Raw genomic sequence first — 21,689 nt, 5'->3', positions numbered from 1 at the left:
AGTGGCGGCCCAGACCCAACCCTTTGAGGCGCTCCCCCTGCCGACCATTCCTCCCCTGACGCGGTAACTTATGTGTGCTCAGGGAAGGATGTCAAGTGGGAGACCCTGCAGGGAGTTAGGGAGGCTCAGCGGGGGGCCCTGCGGGGGGTTAGGGGGTGCAGGGCCCCTAGGGCGGCAGCCCCGGTGGACCCTGCACCCCGCAGTCCTACCCTGTACACAATTACAGATGAAGTTGAAGGGTGGGAAATGTGATAAGTGCCTCTGCCTCTGTGCTTGATTTATAGAGTCGGGGCAAGCTGTATATGATTGAGAGCTGAGATTATTATTATTAACATTTATTTATAAAGAGATCTGGACAATTTCAGACAGATAACGGTAGGCTGGTCTGAAAGCTTCAAAGAATTAGAAGAAGAAGGCAAATAGTTCAAAAACAATAAAAAAAAATAGATAATGAAAACAAATTGAAAAGTTGCTTAGAATTGGCCATACTGTAGCATAATAAAAGTTAACTTATAGGTGAACCACCCCTTTAAGACTGTGTTAAAGGACCATATACTTTCCATATTTTGGGGCGACCAGCCACCTCCTTGGAAGGGATCATGTCATTCTCCTGCCTATGGATGCCACCTTTTTTGTGATGTAATAATGGCCTTTGGGTGAGGGAGGGTGCCACCTGAGGTGGGGAAATGAGTGGACTGGGTGGGGGAATTGGGGGGGAATAGGCGGGACTGGTTAAATACCAGCTGGCTACCCAATTCCTGATGTGGTGTGGGTGGAGAACATGCACCTGAGACCCAGTAAATACTGAGCAGAGGGGCTCCATGATTTCTGATAGTGGCTATGCATGAGGCACAGACTGGCAATCTGTGGGTTCTGGCAAATGCCAGAGGGGCTGCTGTAAGATGCCATAGACAGTAACTATTTATTGGGCAGGTGGGGGCTGTTTGAACTGGAAATGCCAGGGCCTACTTTGGGTCCCATTCTGGACCTGCCCTGCTTGCTCCATAGACATCCATAGCAGTAGTACTGTGATACCCATGAGTGACCACTAGGGATGCTACTGTGATTGAAATGTATGGAGAATGCATCACTAGACAGAAGCAGCTTGACAGCTTGGACACATATGGATAAGGACAGACAGCGTTCTGTTAAAGGGGGTGTGCTATATTAAAGGAGGTTTAACTGTACCAGAGTGGTAATTCATTTTTAAAATATGTAATTCTTTGCAAAATCTTTGCATCTTTACATATGATGACAGGTTTGGAATCTGTTTACCTAGAATGCTCAGGACCTGGGGTTTGAATATTTATACCATAAGTCTACTAATAAATCTTTTAAACATTAATTAAATCCAATCAAGATCAAGTACAGGTACTGTTTTATTATTACAGAGAAAAGGGAATCATTTAACCATTAAATAAACCCAATAGGGCTGTTCTGCCCCAATAAGGGGTAATTATATCTTAGTTGGGATCAAGTACAGGTACTGTTTTATTATTACAGAGAAAAGGGAATCATTTAACCATTAAATAAACCCAATAGGACTGTTCTGCCCCCAATAAGGGGTAATTATATCTTAGTTGGGATCAAGTACAGGTACTGTTTTATTATTACAGAGAAAAGGGAATCATTTAACCATTAAATAAACCCAATAGGGCTGTTCTGCCCCCAATAAGGGGTAATTATATCTTAGTTGGGATCAAGTACAGGTACTGTTTTATTATTACAGAGAAAAGGGAATCATTTAACCATGAAATAAACCCAATAGGACTGTTCTGCCCCAATAAGGATTAATTATATCTTAATTGGGATCAAGTACAAGGTACTGTTTTATTATTACATAGAAAAAGCAAATTATAATTATTTGCATAGAAAGTCTATGGGAGATGGCCTTTCCGTAATTATGAACTTTCTGGATAATGGGTTTCAGGATAATGGATCCTGTACCTGTACATAATTCCTCACTGTTGTAGTAATATGTTTGGGGACATTTTACCAATCAGGGCTCTTTTCCAGTTAATGGAAAAGAAATGGTAAAACGATGGGGCAGTTTTTGATGGTTTCATTCGGATAGGGCATAGGGAGAAGTCCTTTGCTACCTATACCCTATACTTGCTGTCTCTGGGCCTGAAAATCTGAATAAAGTGTTTCATCTTTGGAAAAGAACCGTGGTTGTCTCCATTTACCCGGCTGTAGTAAATAGTGGAATCTACAGTACAGGTATGGGACCTGTTATCCAGAATGCTCGGGACCTGGGTTATTCCAGATAAGGGATCTTTCCATAATTTGCATCTCCAAACCTTAAGTCTGCTAAAAATCATTTAAATATTGAATAAACCCAATAGGGCTGTTCTGCCTCCAATAAGGATTAATTACATCTTAGTTTGGATCAAGTACAGGTACTGTTTTATTATTACAGAGAAAAAGGAAATCATTTTTAATAATTATAATTATTTTCTTATAATGGAGTCTATGGGAGATGGCCTTTCTGGCTAATGGGTTTCCCATACCTGTGTGTGTGTGTGTATATATATATATATATATATATATATATATATATATATATATATATATATATATAGCAATACTATACTAATACACACAGCATGAGTGTGTAAATGAGTAAAAAGTTGCTAAAATTTGATTATTTTTATCATTTTTAGTGAAACCCATGAATTCAATAAATTATATATGCCTATACAGGTTTAGGACCCATTATCCAGAATGCTCGGGATTAAGGGTATTCCGGATAAGGGGTCTTTCCGTAATTTGGATCTCCATACCTTAAGTCTACTAAAAAATCAATAAAACTGTTTGTTTTGCATCCAATAAGGATTATTTATATCTTGGTTGGAATCAGTTACAAGGTACTGTTTTACAGAGAAAAGGGAATCATTTAACCATTAAATAAACCCAATAGGGCTGTTCTGCCCCCAATAAGGGGTAATTATATCTTAGTTGGGATCAAGTACAGGTACTGTTTTATTATTACAGAGAAAAGGGAATCATTTAACCATTAAATAAACCCAATAGGGCTGTTCTGCCCCCAATAAGGGGTAATTATATCTTAGTTGGGATCAAGTACAGGTACTGTTTTATTATTACAGAGAAAAGGGAATCATTTAACCATTAAATAAACCCAATAGGGCTGTTCTGCCCCAATAAGGGGTAATTATATCTTAGTTGGGATCAAGTACAGGTACTGTTTTATTATTACAGAGAAAAGGGAATCATTTAACCATGAAATAAACCCAATAGGACTGTTCTGCCCCCAATAAGGGGTAATTATATCTTAGTTGGGATCAAGTACAGGTACTGTTTTATTATTACAGAGAAAAGGGAATCATTTAACCATTAAATAATCCCAATAGGGCTGTTCTGCCCCCAATAAGGGGTAATTATATCTTAGTTGGGATCAAGTACAGGTACTGTTTTATTATTACAGAGAAAAGGGAATCATTTAACCATTAAATAAACCCAATAGGACTGTTCTGCCCCCAATAAGGGGTAATTATATCTTAGTTGGGATCAAGTACAGGTACTGTTTTATTATTACAGAGAAAAGGGAATCATTTAAACATGAAATAAACCTAATAGGACTGTTCTGCCCCCAATAAGGGGTAATTATATCTTAGTTGGGATCAAGTACAGGTACTGTTTTATTATTACAGAAAAAGGAAATCAGTTTTAAAAATCTGAATTATTTGATTAAAATGGAGTTTATGGGAGACAGGCTTTCCGTAATTTGGATCTTTCTGGATAACAGGTTTCCGGATAAGGGATCCCATCCCTGTACTGATAATAATGCTATGTGCATTGTGCCGCCCTCCGTCCCCCATTTCCTGTTGCCTTCCTGCCATACTCCCGCTTGCCACCCTTCCGTGCATTTAGTGAGTCACAACTCCCAGCTGGCCTCAGATGGCGAATGGCTAATAACCTAAAACTAATTGCCCCTCCCCCCGGCTGCCATCCCCTATGACTGCACTGGCTGGTGTAGGTTACTACAGCTGGTGCCTCTACGTCAGGCTGCAGGGAGTTAGTGTTTGTTTGCATGTGGGTGGAGGTGGGTGGCAGGCAAGGGTTAATTTAATTGTAGCTGTCACCGAATGCCCGGATGCTGATGTAAGGACAGAGAGAGAGGGAGAGACAGAGAGAGAGAGAGAAGGCTGCAGATTGCAGAGGAGGCAGCAGGGAGAGAGGGATTAGAGAGGAACAGCCTGCGAGGAGGGGTCAGCATACATCAGCAGAAACAGCAGCAACGAGAGAGAGAATCGAGCAGTGATCTGCATCCAGCACAAGCACGGGCTGCATCCCTCCTGATGATGCTGGTACCAGGAGTGTAGCATTCCCTCTTACCCTCCCCCTTCCCCTCTCTCTCTCCCCATTTCCCCCTCCCCCTTGGATGCATCAGCAAAGAGGAGCACAGATCCTTTTCCCCCTTGCACCCCCCCATTAAAAAAAAAAAGAAAAAAAAAAATAACCTTATAGTAAAAAAAAAATTTCAAGGAAGAAGGAAAAAAAAAATCCCCATAGATGCAAAGGGGGACTTCCAGGACCAGGGACTAGGAGAGCAAAGGGGGGGACAATCACAGCATTGTGTATCTCTCTCTCTCCTCCTTTCCTATTGTTCCAGCCTGGGAGAAAAGGACAGGCCTTTTAAGAAGAGAAATAAATAGAAACCAAAACAAAGGCGGGCACCATGTCCAGTGGCAAGGAGGCAGGTGGAATTCACCCGTACCAGCAGCAACAACATGCCCAGTACGTTGGACCCTACAGACTGGAGAAGACCCTTGGCAAAGGACAGACAGGTGGGCCTCCTTTCTCTTGCTATGTCAGGCTTCTATTTCCTTGCAATGTCACTGCACACAGGTATTTGCCAGTCTTTCCTGTCTTGCAATGGCCGAGCTGAGGATACTGGGGGGAAAATGCTATCTTTGGATGTGCTTGAGGTCCAGGTTGATTCCCTAGGCTCGCTGGCGAGATGAGGCAATTGTGGGCAAGCTCAGGTAGATGGATCCTGAGTGGGTGGCTTGCCTGTGCGTGTCTTTACACTACCGGGAGCAGTAGATGATTCTCTAACCCCTACAGTGCTTTCTGTGTATTAGTCTGGCTTGCCCCTCTTCAGCTATTTCATACTGGGACTGTCTGACCCGGTGTAGAACCTCTCTACTTTCAGCAGGTACTTTACTTTGGCAGCCCTTGCCGTAATTGTATGTTGTAATGCCTGTGACCTGCACCAACCATAAGACTGGAATGTGTCCTGCAATGAGCAGGCTTCTGTGTCGGGCAAGTTGTATTGGGGGGCACCTTGTGTTTTTAGTGCGGTACTGAAGGTGCAGGTTCTGTTTCTAATGGGCGCAAATGCCATTCTGGAAAGTACAAGGTTTTGTGCTTTGCAGCGTGCGGTTTATTCCCTAAAACCTCTGTTTCATCGCTATACGGATTCTATGACGGGATTTAAAATCATGTGGAACAGCTATTTTTAATTATTTTTATAAGTGTTTGAAACCTTTCAATGCTGGCCTGTGTACATGTTAAACTATCGTGTTGATCTTTATAGTACTACTATCTTGCCCCATTGCATCCAATAGCAGTATTCGAATGATAAAGTGGTGTTATAGCTTTGCTTACTATGTGGAAGCAGATTTTATTACAGTGATAGATCAGTCAAATTGCTGGCAGCCAGTGTATTCCTACCCCCCCCCCCTGAGGATTATATAGGGTTACGTCCTGTATAAATCCCTACATTATTTATGACGAGGCTGTGCTATAGGCACCTGCATTATATATGGCTGTGTGCTCTGCTGAGATGCATTACACAGGAGTGCCCTGGTGCTTTATATAGAAATCTCTGCAGTAAGGAGCCGCATTATATAAGCCTCTCGTGATGTCACGCTTGGCTATGATAAAGAGCTGCTTCTGACATACAGAACCTTTGCCCCGAGCTCTGATGACATCCCATATAATTCCCAATCATCGGCACATCAGCACCTCTCCAAAACACTCCCCTTTAGCTCAGCTATAAGTTCCCCTTACAGGAGGCTCCATCATTCTCCGGGGGCAGAAGCAGTAATACAAAATGAGACTTTTTCTTTGCTGCAGGGATGGAGAGCTCCCTTCGCTCCTTTCTATCTAATGGATGTGTGTGTGTGTGATTGCATTGGTCAATAATCATTGTGTGCATGAAATTGAAGCAATGCCCCTAAGTGAAAGATGGCTCTGTGTAATTCCAATCTTCCCACCGGTGCATAAAATAGTGCATTAGGCCTATTTGTCATTTTGGTTTTTTTTTCTATATATATATAGCCGCCGGATGAAGGAGGAAAGATGCTGTGTAACATAATGGTGTTAGCCAGGAGATGGGTGGGAGGCCGTGCTGAAAGAGTTGAATGATTTTCTGCTCTATTGCAGTACACTCGCTGGGCACAAGCATTTACGCTTTGGCTCAGCAGGATCAGACTAAAGACAGAAGTGAGTTGAGGGCACCGCGCTAATCAAACAAGGACAGTCTTCAGATGGAAACCTACAGAGCAATAAGGCTATAAAGTACTGGCTACAGGAAGGTGGCAATTGAAGGCCATGATTGGAGGGGGGCAAGGGAATACTACCTGTACCTTTAGTGCAAGCTTCTAAAGGGGATATATTACCAAAATATTCAACAATCTTCATTTTTAAAGTTCCTATTGGCTGTCTGTCCCAAAGCAACCAATTGGACTTATACAATACCCCATCTATGGATTATGTTGTCACTTTGCTGCCTAGATCAGGTTCTGCTGTTGCTCAGCTACAGACCTGTGGGCTGAATGTGGTTTCCAGGGGGTCCTTATGTCCCCCAAGGCTGCTCAAGGGCTGTGCAAAATATTTTTTATAACATACAACTGGCCATTCAAACACCTCTTGCACTTGGCACACTGCCTTCCTGGGGAACTGAATTTCAGGCCTGTGGCTGCTACTCAGATGCACAATTTAGGGAGCAGCAGAGGTCACAGGCTGCACAGGGGGGCCTTATTCTTATGGGCATGCCCTATCGCAAGTGGTAAGGACAGGGGTGGTCTGTACCCCATGATATGTGCACTTTCCTGAGTTGCTCTGTAGATAAGCACTAAAAAGGCTGCTAGTACTCTTGCACTTCTGTACATGGGAAGAGTATATATCCCCTAATATGCAGCACAGTTTATTAATAGTAATAATAGTAGCAGCAGAATATATACATAACTTAAAAATATTGAAGGCAAAACAATATACTATTTAAAAGTTAATTTAACTTTCATTTGTCTTTTAATACTCTTTATTATTGGGGGCATTTACAGAGACCCTGTACCCAAGTGCAAGAGGACTAAAGGGTGAAAAAGTGGACCCCTTGTGCTCATTCTAAAGGCACTTGTGTTCCCGGGGGCTTTCTGCGCTCTGCACCTAGGGCCAGTTTGAAAAGTACAGAGATCCTTTGGGTCTTGCACCCTGTGGTGTTTCCTAACTTTTGTGTCTGAAGGATGCACACAGTGGTGGAATTACTGGGGCTGCGGAGGGTGCAACTGCATCCTGGCTTGCCCTCCATTGGGGACTGCCGAAGCTTTGGGTGCATGCAAATCCAGTCCAGGATTCGCATCTGAACGGGAGGGGGGGACCAGCTGTGTGTCCTGCACCCAGGCCCCCATCAGTGGTAGTTCCATTAATGGATGCACAAGTTAGGGTGCAGGCAACCCACCCATCCCCATGGCAAATTGCACCTGTATTTATCGCACTTTGCACTCTACCCTGCACTTAATAAGTATACTCTATTGTTTAGCACTCCTTTGCTTCTCTTATTTATACGTTTGTGTAGGAGCTGCCATAGTGCCTGCCAAAGCTGAGGCATATTCAGTATACAATGAAGGTGCTGATGTAATGTTTACTATGGTGTTTGCTATGGTTTCTACCAAGGAAAGCTGTATATGAGCTTACACTTTTTATATAACGGCAAGTATGTGGAGAAGGGATGTTCTTTGCATGAACAAATCTATAAGTACATGTATATATGTACATACATATCTATATTTTTTTACTGCCAATAGATAAACCCCCAATTGTTTTTTTTTTTCTTCCTGCCTATGTTGGATTCAGTTGCTCCTTATTTCTCTCTGTTACTATGTAAGTGCTGGATCATCAGATTGCTGCTGTATATTCCCCATTAAGGAATTATTGGATTACTGCAAGTAAGCACAATAGGGAAGACATAGTGTAGAGTCAGAGCCGCCAAGAGCAGCGTGTCTGGCCAGGAACCGGACAAGACATTTTATACCAGTCACTGGTTGGTTTGAAAGGCTAAACAGGAAGATTAGATTAGTTCCTAAAAAGACATGAGTTTCTTCCTTTCCGGGTATTGCCCATCACTGTTGACGGCACCCCTGCTAGAGTGCCACCTGGGGCAATGTGTTTAAATCTCCTTATGGCAGAAGCACTCCTGCATGGAAGGTCTCCCTGTTTGACCAACTGCCTTGTGGTACCCCAAAGGGGTTATTTTCCTCTGGTAACTGTATAGTCTCTCTCTGTCATTCTAAAATGTATTGCAGTAGCCGTTAAACAATGGCCAAGAACTACTTGCTTTGCAGAACATAAGATAATGCCCAATGGGCAATCTGCCATCCTCCAAGTAGTTGTTGGGCTACAGCTCCCTTATGAGAATTTTAAAGTTGCAGTTCAACAACACCTGAAGGACTGCAGGTTGCACCAATCTGATGCTTTACTGAAAATAGCAAATATTGACAATGTGCCCTTTGTAATTTTATCTTTCTTTTTTTTTGTACCCCGTGGGGCCCCTTAACTACTAGGGGCCCAGGATAAATTTATGCCACTGATTGAATTGCCTTTGCTCTGTGTTTTCTGCTTTATAAATAATTGATTACTCTGTTGTTCATTTCCTGTCACTCTAAATGCATGTTATTCCCCAAGTAGCACACGGATGGATTTACATGGATATTATGGCTCGTGTATACAAACACATGGAATTGGGTGTAAAAATGTTGGGCTGCCCAAATCGGGCACATTTGTATTTAGCAAAGGTTTGTGGCATCATAGAACAACTGGGCGCTTTTCCTTATCTATCCTATGTATATAGCCCCAGTGACTGGGGTTTCCCTAATGAGGTGCATGGGGGTCCTTGTGTGGTGACATGGTTTATATCTTGGATATACACTGGGGATACTGTTGAGGATGAAGCAATAATATTATCGTAGATTGAACATTTTTCAGATCGAGATGTGTAGCTTTGTAGCTATGGGCAGTCATTGCTTCTTTTCCTGCCCTTAATAAAATAGGACTCTAGGTTTCTCATTTTTAATACTGTCACCTAAACTGGCCAGCCAAAGGTCATTTGCACCATATATCTGAGCTGAAGACTCATTGTATTAGAGTGGAACGCTAACAGCAACAACATTTGGAAACATGAGCTGTAATGGAGTAGAATTTGGCCGCACCTCAATGGATATCCATTTGACCAATTTGGGATTAAGAATTGGCTATTTACTTCTTACCCATCCACTTGTGGTGCCCTTTTCCATGCAAGTTGAATAAAGATATTTCCCAGTGGTCAGCCCTTGTGTCGCCAACTAAAATGACATTTTTAATGGATAACTAGGAAAGTGCTGATGGCATTAAAGCATGACTTAGGGTTCAGGACAGCAAACAAGCCAAACTGAGGCACTGGCGCTATATTATATATTGTTACCGGGAATCCTCTTGCTGCTATTGGCCATTATTCAACCCAAAACAAAAAGTTATGTATGAAGTAGTTAGCGATAACAATCATAGGCAAGTACCAAGTTTATCCAAATGCAGGTGGAACAGGAGGCAGGAGAGAAAACTCGAGAGGCGTTAGCGCAGCAGCACTTTGCCAAAGTGCACCCTCTCTTCTAATATTAGCTCTGCTCTATAACATTTTGAACTTGACACTTAATGATGGTCATTTTCTAAATTGTATTGTGCTGCCTATTTGCTCAAAGTCATAACGTTGCTTTATTTGTGCACAGTATTTCTGGCTTCCCTTTATAGAATTTGTGTGCAAATAAATTGTCAGGATACAGTGAAAATAATATAGTGTTTTTTTTACCCTGCTTCTTTTATCCGATTTTTGCTCTGAGGCATACTGGGATTGGGGATATGTATTCTTACAGTCAAAATTTGCCTTGGCTAATTAGCAACTAGCCACTAGCAACCACAATTTCCCTGTCTTTATTTTACTATAAACTGCATTAGACCAGTAGAAACTGCAACAAGCGGCAAATTGTTCCTATGGGTTTTATAGACTGGGGCCCCAAAATAATAATTATCCCCAATAGGGGCATTGGAAGTAACGGTTAACCTTCCTGTCACAAGTTAGACTACAGAGGTATATTTTTCTCCAGACGCAAATGCCAGAGAACTAAGGGAAGCAAAATTGCATCCTTTGGTGTGGGTCCTTTATCCCTTACTTACAAGGTTTAAAAATCCTGGGCAAGCTGCTGCGTAGAGTCCTTTATGGGTCCACTGACCTGACCTGCAACCCAACCCAGACAAACGAACCTGATATGCCCCTTTCCCAGATACACTACCTGGCCCTAGCTGTGAGGGGGGTTAACTTTTTCCTACATGAGAATGAAGCTGGAAGTGACGTCACTTTGTATCCGAAGTGACGTCACTTTGGGGCAGATCAACCATGTCAGGGAAATTTAGAGGGGATAAAAGCCTGACTTTACCCGGGTACCCAGGTAAAGTACCCAAGGTACAAGGGAATCAGGGATTTTCTGCCCAAATCTAGACCACTTTGTGGTTTCTAGGTGTTCCACAGGTACCAGTGGGTACACAACCCTGTGCAGAACTGGTGGGTAAAGGGTGGCCCTGTTCTCACTAGCTGCCACAGGCAGATAATAAGTACAGAGATCCTTTGCACCCTGCCCTTGCTTGTGCTCCCTAACTTGTACATCTGAAGGATAGGAACAAGGTTGGACTGGGCCGCTGGGACACCAGGAAAATACCCGGTGGGCCCCAGCAGCCTAGACCCGACCCTGTTGCCGCTTCCCCTGGCCGCCGATGTCCTCCCCTGATGCATTTTACATAGGGGCATTCAGGGGACGATGGGGGGCCCCTGCAGGGGATGCGTCTGGCGGAGGTACCTTAGGGGGCCCCTGGGGCAGTGGGCCCTGCACCCCCCAGTCCGACCCTGGACAGGAGGGGAGGACCTTAGGCAGTGACCTGTGTCTCACCCATGGCAGCTTGTGCTTGATTTTTGCAGTTTGCATTCTGTCCATGTGTGATAAACAACCCCGTATATTCTCTGCTCATGCATAAGTATTACTGGTGTAGGGATGTGCTGTGTGGGTGGGAGCGGGCAGAGAGCAATAGCGGTCCAGTAAGAATGATGGCTGCCGGTGTCGCACATTACTACTATATATAGCTCTTACGGATTGCTTTTCCGCAGACAGCAGCTCCCCAGATGAAAGCATTGTAGCAGGCTCCATCACTGATGCACAGTATTTGAATTGTGAATAAACTGCACCATTGAGTAATAAAGGCAATTTTTTTTTATACAATGGAGAAAGATGCTTTCAGCTCCTCGGGGCTGTGCTACGTGATTTCCACTCTAGTTTCTGATTTACTGGCAGGTATTTACCTTCTCCATATTATGCGCTCTAAAGGGGGAGTCCCAGAACAGCAGGATGGTGTTTACTATAATAAAAACATTATTTTAAAGGTGTAAAAACATTTTTTTTTCATCATGTCATTATTTACGCCACCTTCTCTTTTTTAATGTCCCCATAGGTGTAAATTCTGGTCAATATTCACAGTGAATTTACACCAAGAGAAAATTCACCACATTTCTTTCACAGCAGCGTACATATGATTCTTTTCTTTGCTACCTGGGGCAGGCAGCAAAGAAAAACTGTGGGTGCTTAACATTTTGGCATCACCTAGTGAATAAGGGGTTCCTTGTCTTTTAAAATCCCAGTGGAGCTTACAGTCTAAGCTTCCTAAAATATTTACAAACGCTAGGGCCAGTTTTATTAGAAGCCAATTAACCTGCCTGTATGTTTTTGGAGTGTGGAAGCAAATGCCAGAGGGGCTGCGTTAAGATGCCATAGACCAGTGATCCCCAACCAGTCGCTCAGGAGAACATGTTGCTCCCCAACCCCTTGGATGTTGCTCCCAGTGGCCTCAAAGCAGGTGCTTATTTTTGAATTCCTGACTTGGGGGCAAGTTTTGCTTGCATAAAAACCAGGTGAACTGCCAAACATAGCCTCCTGTAGGCTGCCAGTCCACATAGGGGCTACCAAATAGCCAATCACAGCCCTTACTTGGTACCCCCATGTACATTTTCCATGCTTGTGTTGCTCCCCAACTGTTTTTACATTTTGGGTAAAAAAGGTTGGGGATCCCTGCCATAGACACTATTTAGTGGGCTGTTTGGGCCTTTGAATAATTAAAATGCCAGGGCTGATTCTGAATCTTAGTCTGGACCTATTAGCCACCCACCACTTTTTTCAGTGTCTGATGTAATTGGCACAGGGGTTATATTTAATATTACTGACCCTTGCTGGATGGAGCAGTTAGAGGTAAAATGTACATAGTGCACCAGCCAGAGCAATATTTTCCTTGCACCATAGTCAACCTTACCAGGCGCCTCGCTGCTGCAACCTCCCACCCCCCCGCATGTGCGCAAGAGCGGGCGAATATGCAGTAACATTGTGGAGGGGGGGGGAATGCCTCGCAATGACAAGCGGTGGGGTTGAGCATTGACCATGGGTAGGCCTACCCCTAGTTCCAGCCCTGATCTGTGCATCCAATACCTGCAAATAACATATTTATTGACAACAATTGGCCTTTTTCTATAGTTTCTGTATTAACTATAGCTGCAGACCAAGTGGTACAGATCATGGAACTCCAATGTGTCTTCTAATGTCCTAAGGGCTCTGGCACACGAGGAGATTTGTCGCGTGCGTTTTTTCCCCCTGGTGCTTTGGCGACAAGTCGCCACGACAATACCAACGAAGAGATTTCATGCGAGTTGAGCTCCAGGCGATCTGCTACCCATGGTACACTCAACAGTTAACCCCCCCTCATGTTTACTCAAGTCGCTCAGAAAAGAGTCTGTGTGCGATTTGAAACAGCAGGCGATTTGAAGTAGCCTCGTATGTTTTGACGCTGGCGATTTCCATTGATTTAGCATTGGCGTCTTGTCGTTCGTCTTGTCGCCAAATCGCTCTTTTAAAAATCGCTGGCGACAAATCTCCTCGTGTGCCACAGCCCTTATATTCTATTGAACTTGATAAACGATTTCTTATAATACACAAATTACAGGTATGGGACCCGTTATCCAGAACGCTCGGGACCTGGGGTTTTCCAGATAAGGGGTCTTTCCGTAATTCGGATCTCCTACCTTAAGTTTGCTTAAAAAATTATTTAAACAGTAATTAAACCAACTAGGATTGTTTTGGCTCCAATAAGGATTAATTATATCTTAGTTGGTATCAAATACAAGGTACTGTTTTATTATTACAGAGAAAAGGGAATCATTTAACCATGAAATAAACCCAATAGGGCTGTTCTGCCCCCAATAAGGGGTAATTATATCTTAGTTGGGATCAAGTACAGGTACTGTTTTATTATTACAGAGAAAAAGAACATTTTTAAAAATGTGATTTATTTGATTAAAATGGAGTCTTTGGGAGATGGCCTTTCCATAATTTGGAATTTTCTGGATAACAGGTTTCCGGATAAGGGGTCCGATACCTGTACTAGAGTTACATGACAAAACTAAGCAGCTATTATAAATGAATATATCACTAGAGTTGCCACCCTGGGTTGGACCATCGGGGCTTTACTTCTTCCTTGCAGCTGAGATGGGGGAAAATGCACCAGTGCACGCAATTGACAAAGGGAGCAGACTGGGTTAATAGGGGATGTGGGGCCCAAGAGGGCCAGCACCACCAGGTTTTTTTCTGCTGTCCCAGTCTGACCCCGTTGCCACCCATCAAGTTTTCACCCAGACAGCTCTCATAATTGGGTTGTTTGATCTCTCCTGTTTCATTGCCAAATGGTTTTGAACTGAACAATCCAGTTTCAGTGGTTCCGAAAACCGTGAATAAGAAACAATATAGCCAATGTTCTTTGTGTCATAGGCAGACATTTGTAATGACTCTGCACATCTAAAATATATATAGACATTTGCCAATTTAGGAGATGAACCACACAAACTCTGTAGGGTGTAAGGGAAAATTCCAAATGAGGTCCAGCTCTTGTGCATAATTTAACTTCCATCGTTTGCTGAGAATCTGGAAAGAAGATTTAGTGCACTGACAGAAATGTTATTCTCAGAAAGATAAAGGCTGCCTGGCCTCGCAAGAACTCATTAATGGGACCTTTATGAATTACTCCAAAAGCAACGTTTCCATCTTGGCACCGGCGATAATGAATTTTAGGGCTAAAATTGATGGGAAAACCAGAAATGCAGTGGGAATATTATTTTCCTCTTAGCGATACCAGCACCAAGCCAATATCAAGCTGCACTTTTCTTGACTGAAACACTCTATTGTCCTTATATGCCCTTACGTCAGAATATAGTTCTTATTTTGACGCAAGGGATGAATTTCATAAATGTTGTCTACTGGGATTTTAAGCAACTTCCCACTTAAACAGACAAGTTCTGTGCTATGTCCCATAGGTTTTATATATATGTACCGGTATAGGACCCATTATCCAGAATGCTCAGGACCAAGGGTATTCCGGATAAGGGGTCTTTCCGTAATTTGGATCTCCATACTTTAAGTCTACTAAAAAATCAATAAAACATGAATTAAACCCAATAGGATTGTTTTGCATCCAATAAGGATTATTTATATCTTAGTTGGGATCAAGTACAGGTACTGTTTTATTATTACAGAGAAAAGGGAATCATTTAACCATTAAATAAACCCAATAGAGCTGTTCTGCCCCCAATAAGGGGTAATTATATCTTAGTTGGGATCAAGTACAGGTACTGTTTTATTATTACAGAGAAAAGGGAATCATTTAACCATTAAATAAACCCAATAGAGCTGTTCTGCCCCAATAAGGGGTAATTATATCTTAGTTGGGATCAAGTACAGGTACTGTTTTATTATTACAGAGAAAAGGGAATCATTTAACCATGAAATAAACCCAATAGGGCTGTTCTGCCCCCAATAAGGGGTAATTATATCTTATTTGGGATTAAGTACATTATTATTATTACAGAGAAAAAGGAAATCAGTTTTAAGATTTTAAATTATTTGATTAAAATGGATGGAGTCTATGGAAGACGGCCTTTCCGTAATTCTGGATAACGGGTTTCCGGATAAGGGATCCCATACCTGTACATGAATGTAGTTGTATTCATTTAACTCCTGAGGTGTCACCATCTTCCACTGTCTCTAAAGCTCAGTCTTTGGGCAGCCACAACATTATTAAAGTAAATAATCCCATCCACGCGTACGACTGCCAGCGCCCTAAGATCCTCTCTTATCATTCTGAAAGGAGAAAGCATTTCCTAATAAAATGATACTTTAGCTGTTTGATCATTTCTCCCTGTGCCTTTAGTAGGTGCTAATATCAAATGAAGCCAAGTAGGTTGAATCAGTCATTGCAGAACATTGTTTCAGAGTCTGTTGCCAGTGGCAATTTTGTAGTCTTTGATCCAAGAGAAAGTCCTATATGTTGAGACACAGCTATTAGGTTTCTGCTAAGATTCTGACCAGAAGTCACTGTTCATTTCAGCTGTCTGCAGCATTGTCTGATTGCTAATGGCATGTTCAAAGGCCATCATGGAGGCAGGTGAAACTTTATTTACCGTATATACTCGAGTATAAGCCGATCCGAATATAAGCCGAGGTACCTAATTTTACCTAAGAAAGCTGGAAAAACTTATTGACTAGAGTATAAGCCTAGGGGGGGAAACTATTTGGTATCAACAATGATACCTTACGAGTACTACCCCCTTAGCTCAATCAGCAACCAAGCTAAAACACAAAGGGGCTGATTTACTAACCCACGAATCCGACCCGAATTGGAAAAGTTCCGACTTGAAAACGAACATTTTGCGACCTTTTCGTATGTTTTGCGATTTTTTTGGCGTCTTTACGAATTTTTCGTTACCAATACGATTTTTGCGTAAAAACGCGAGTTTTTCGTAGCCTTTACGAAAGTTGCGTAAAATCTTGCGATTTTTCCGTAGCGTTAAAACTTGCGCAAAAAGTTGCGCTTTTTTCGTAGCGTTAAAACTTACGCAAAACTTCGCACCTTTTAAGTTTTAACGCTACGAAAAAGGCGCAACTTTTCGCGTAAGTTTTAACGCTACGAAAAATCGCAAGATTTTACGCAACTTTCGTAATGGCTACGAAAAACTCGCGTTTTTACGCAAAAATCGTATTGGTAACGAAAAATTCGTAAAGACGCCGAAAAAATCGCAAAAAATACGAAAAAAATCGCAAAATACCGATCTTTACGAAAAAAACGCAATCGGACTCATTTCGACCCGTTCGTGGGTTAGTAAATGTGCCCCAAAGAGTTAAAATCCTTCAAAATTATGGTTTATATAGAATATAAAGTGCAATGACTAGTGCAGAATGGGACGGGTGAGGATGGTAGATTAAGATGAATTTGGGAGTGGGCCAGGGCACTGGAGGGCCTGGTTGGGATGTGATTTGCACGCAAAGGACAGAGGGTGCTAGTCTGGAGGGACCCATGGCACCCAAGCCGAGGGCGACTTTTTCCAGCGCATTTTGGGTGCTGAAAAACTAGGCTTATACTCGAGTATATACAGTACATGTTTAGAGGCAATGTGCCTCAATAGATACCTAAGGGCTGATTCACGAAAGTGCATTAAAACGAGCGCTATTTATAGCATGCGTTAAAAATGTTATCACGTCTTATTTTTCGCATCTTAACGCACGATTCACTAAAAGGATACTTGCATTAATTTAGACACGATGCTGTGTGTGTTATTTAAGTCGCAGTATTCGACTTGTCACGTTCTTGCCATATTAGCCATACACACCATTACGCTCGTTAAAGTACTTTTCTGAAAATGCCCATTTCCCTGCAAACTGGCGGCTGCATCACTCTGGGGCCAACACAGACTTGAATAAATCCCACTGCAAAGTCCATATTGTGTTGCCAACAGCTCATTAACTGTACTTTTCTATAGTTACCGCCTGCCCCAAGTAGGGGTTAATTTCCACATAGACTAATGCGATATTTAGCGCATTTAACACTTCATATGTATTTGCGAATCATGCGTTACTATTCTTTTCATTCGCTAATTTACACAATGCGCTATAATTAGCGCATTCGGTTGCATGCTATTTAACGCACACGATATGCGACTTAACGCACGCGACAAAACTTTAGTGAATCGCGGTGGGCCCCAACAGCCCAGACCTGACCCTTGCTGGTGCTCCCTCTGTCCAACCGTTCCTCTCCTGACGTGTTAAATTTACACATGCTCAGTGGAGGATGTCGGGTGGGGAAACTTGCGGGGGGGTTAGGGGGGCTTCTATTATGGAAGCAGCACTATGAGGAGCACTATAGTATATACTTCCAATGGGTGGCCAAGCTATAGAATATACAGTCTGTGCTTGCGTCTTGTTCTTTTGCTTCTTTTTGCACACTCAAGTTGCCAATGTGGTTTAATTATAAAAAATACTATAGAGAAATCTGAATGTAACACCTGCGATTCCCCTTCATTTCAGAAATATATGGTAAAACTTTTGCAATGTAGCAGAACAAACATGGTGTAAAGGTGTTACCTTAATTGGCTAACTTAGGTTATTACAGCACGCTTTTAGAACATTTCCTTTGGCGTGGTGGGATCCAGACCAGGCACCAATTAGACCCAAAGTTTGACATAGATTACATTTACTGTAGTTTGTTGTTTTTTGTTTTAATTTATATAACAGTTCCTAATGTACGTAATTGGACATTAATCCATGCTAATACACATACAGATTCAGAACTAATGTTACAAGACCTACTTTCTGAGTGGGGATATGTAAAGGAAATTCTTTATACAGGGCTGAACAGCTTTTTATCTCTTTCTATAGAAGCATCTATACTAAATGGAAGAAACTGAAAGCTGCTCTTTCAACATCCCATTAATCCATATAGGCGATATAGTGGTGCACTTTAAGGTTTTCGTTCCACAGGTCCAAGAGTCTTGAGAAGCATAACGGTGGACCTCCTTATCAACCAGAACAGATACTTTGAGGACCAGGGTTAGGAAAAATGTCTTCACATCTGGCATTGGCCACCTGTTTGTAGCACCTTGTAATATTACTCAGCGTTATTAAAGGGGAACTCCATGCTCCAAACCAAAATTTGTTAAAGAGCCCCACACAACACAGAAACCCTTAATATAGCTATCAATGTAATCTGTTCCTTCAAAAAGTATGAATAAATACCATTTGTATATGCTGAAATCCAGCTGCAAAACAGAACTTCTGGCAGGGGAGGAGGGACTAAAACATTGATGTAACAACTTCTCCACAGCTTACAAGCAGCATACAGGAACTACATAACCCACAATGCATTGCACTGTGATGTTCCTTTCCTTATTGGCATCATGTGTGCAGGGAATTGTGGGATTGGGAGGGTGCAGGCTGAAGGCAGGCTGAGGACAGTCGACTACTGTTACATTTTATTTGAGTCACAAAGTAGTCAGCCAGATCAGCAGGGGAACAGGGGGCGGGGCTTAGGGAACTGTTCCAAACCATATTATTACATTCAATATGAAAAGGCTGCATATTTTTTTATAGATATATATTGCAAAGTTGCTTGAAATAATTTTTCCAATAAGCTTAAGTTGTGTTTGGGTGAATTTCCCCTTTAATTACAGCCCAGCTTGACTATGAGTAACACCATAGTTGAAATAGTAGCGAGTGCCACTCCTTCTCTTGCGTTGTCTGTATTTCTCCTTCAGAAAACTTAGTACTGATATCCCTAAAATACTCCTTGGCTAACATTAGCCTCCATGCTGGTTTCTATATGGTTTTCATTGTGTGTCAGTGTCTTTGATGATGAATAGATGTGATTTGGCAACATCGACCAATCATGAGATTTGTGAATGCTCTTTAATTGATTTCTCTTTCTTTCCACACTGTTTCTAATCCCAATCAGTGCTTTTTGTTTCTAAGGCTCAACTGAGAAAATGGCTTTGCATTTTTAATACCGTGAGTCAGAAAATAAGAAGTCTAATACGACTTAAAAAGGAGGGGATTTGTCAGTGGAAAAGAGCCGCGTATGAGATTATCACAGTGTAATTGTGTCTGTTTATTCCATGTGTATACCAATGTGAATTTCTCTATAGTTCGGCAGCCAAGGAGTGCACTTTAAAACAGTGTTTCTAAACCAAAAAAAAGCAAAAAGTTTTGCCTTAAAGCCTCTTACTTATCCAACTCTTTTTCTGGCAGTATGTGCTATTGATTAATCCTAAATAAACTGCCATTTTAAGTCTTAAGGGCCACCCCCTGGGACCACATGATTTCCACACAAACAAGCCAAGGCACACATACATGCTAGGTCACAACAGCCAATGAATGGACAGAATTCTGTGTTTTGCTCTCACACTCCTTCCTGTTACAGTTAGAACTTCATTATTTCCTGTCAGGTGATTTCCCACCCCCAGTACAACTCTTTGCTTGATTTTGGCCCCAGCAGCCGCCCTATAGTGAGGAAACCCTAAAGAGAGCTATGTCAAAAACATAATAAAAGTAAAAGAATCTATTCTAAGTGAGAAAGAGTTAAACAAACCAAATTCTAAATACACTGCAAGGCTAGGATAATGCTATGTAATGCCAATGTGCTGGGAGAGGGAGAGCGGTCCAGTTTACATACTGAACGTGGTAAAGTTTTAAAGGGATAAATGCAGGCTTTATAGGTGACAAATTACTTTCCATGACATTAAAAGTTCAGAATATATTTATGCATTGTCAAACTAGGGTTTCAGGGGCCCAACAGGGCTGCTGCCTGGGGACCCCCCACCCCAGTTGGAAACCCCTGCTCTTGCGCGCAGTTCCGGACTTGGGGAGCGGGAGGAGAGAGCTGGGGGGGGGGGGCAGTCTGACCCTGTATTTATGTATTAGAGAGTTCAGTCACTTTTTCAGATTCTTTGACTCTGACAGCTAAATTAGTCACAGATTAGTCCCATTTTTTCATGACTTCCCTGTTTCTAAAGCTGGCCATACACATTCAGATTTTAGTCTTCTTCTGACAAACGTTTGGATATTGATCGTACATTTAAATGCAATGATCTAATACCAACATTCAAACTGAAATTGTAGGATAAAGCCTTTAAAATACAAATAGGAGGACGTTCTGAACAGGAAATAGTTAGCAGACACCAATCGTATGGAAGTGACTCCCACTGTAGGTCCCCCAAGGATATCGTCAGATACACAATATATTGGCAGATTTTATCTTTATCCGACTACCAAAACTTTCTAACCTTTCTGATAAACTAAACGTCCAATCGGCATGGTACGAAAATTACAATAGTTCTGAGCCCACACCCAGTCCGAAAATCATATGATTTTATCATGTCTATGGCCAGCTTCAGTGTACAGGTATGGGACCCCTTTCCATGTTCGGGACCTGGGGTTTTTCGCATAAGAGATCTTTCCGTAATTTGGATCTCCATACCATAAGTCTGCTAAAAATAATTTAAATATTGAATAAACCCAATAGGATTGTTTTGTCTCCAAAAAGGATTAATTATATTTTAGTTGGGATCAAGTACAGGTACTGTTTTATTATTACAGAGAAAAGGGAATCATTTAACCATTAAATAAACCCAATAGGGCTGTTCTGCCCCCAATAAGGGGTAATTATATCTTAGTTGGGATCAAGTACAGGTACTGTTTTATTATTACACAGAAAAGGGAATCATTTAACCATGAAATAAACCCAATAGGGCTGTTCTGCCCCCAATAAGGGGTAATTATATCTTAGTTGGGATCAAGTACAGGTACAGTTTTATTATTACAGAGAAAAGGGAATCATTTAACCATTAAATAAACCCAATAGGGCTGTTCTGCCCCCAATAAGGGGTAATTATATCTTAGTTGGGATCAAGTACAGGTACAGTTTTATTATTACAGAGAAAAGGGAATCATTTAACCATTAAATAACCCCAATAGGGCTGTTCTGCCCCCAATAAGGGGTAATTATATCTTAGTTGGGATCAAGTACAGGTACTGTTTTATTATTACAGAGAAAAGGGAATCATTTAACCATTAAATAAACCCAATAGGGCTGTTCTGCCCCCAATAAGGGGTAATTATATCTTAGTTGGGATCAAGTACAGGTACTGTTTTATTATTACAGAGAAAAGGGAATCATTTAACCATGAAATAAACCCAATAGGGCTGTTCTGCCTCCAATAAGGGGTAATTATATCTTAGTTGGGATCAAGTACAGGTACTGTTTTATTATTACAGAGAAAAAGGAAATAATTTTTAAAAATTAGAATTATTTGCTTATAATGGAGTCTATGGGAGATAGCATTTCTGTAATTCGGAACTTCTGAATAACAGGTTTCTGGATAAGGGATATATAGAATCCCCATTGTAAAGCTTGTTTTGGTGAACTTGCCAGACAAGAGAATCTTTCTGCTATATGCCCACCTAAGGCGATACAGGCTGTCAAGGTGAAAACTGCATCAACGTGCCAAT

At 41.8% G+C, this 21,689-nt stretch overlaps 1 protein-coding gene across 5 annotated transcripts in view; it reads left to right on the top strand.

Moving 5' to 3' along the window:
* Window positions 1–3,996: 3,996 nt before the first annotated feature.
* brsk1 (BR serine/threonine kinase 1) overlaps window positions 3,997–21,689 on the top strand; it is a 174,176-nt gene continuing 156,483 nt past the window's right edge. For 3 of the 5 annotated variants that reach the window (XM_004916306.4, XM_004916305.4, XM_004916304.4), the window contains exon 1: window positions 3,997–4,808. In XM_004916306.4, the coding sequence (XP_004916363.1) occupies window positions 4,700–4,808 (109 nt within the window). In that variant the 5' untranslated portion in view covers window positions 3,997–4,699. The remainder of the gene's footprint in view (window positions 4,809–21,689) is intronic. The other 2 variants (XM_002939241.5, XM_004916308.4) reach the window with 1 other exon arrangement.

The sequence above is a fragment of the Xenopus tropicalis genome, chromosome 7, assembly GCF_000004195.4.
Source record: "Xenopus tropicalis strain Nigerian chromosome 7, UCB_Xtro_10.0, whole genome shotgun sequence".
Taxonomy (NCBI): domain Eukaryota; kingdom Metazoa; phylum Chordata; class Amphibia; order Anura; family Pipidae; genus Xenopus; species Xenopus tropicalis.
This window is presented reverse-complemented; position numbering and strand designations above follow the sequence as displayed.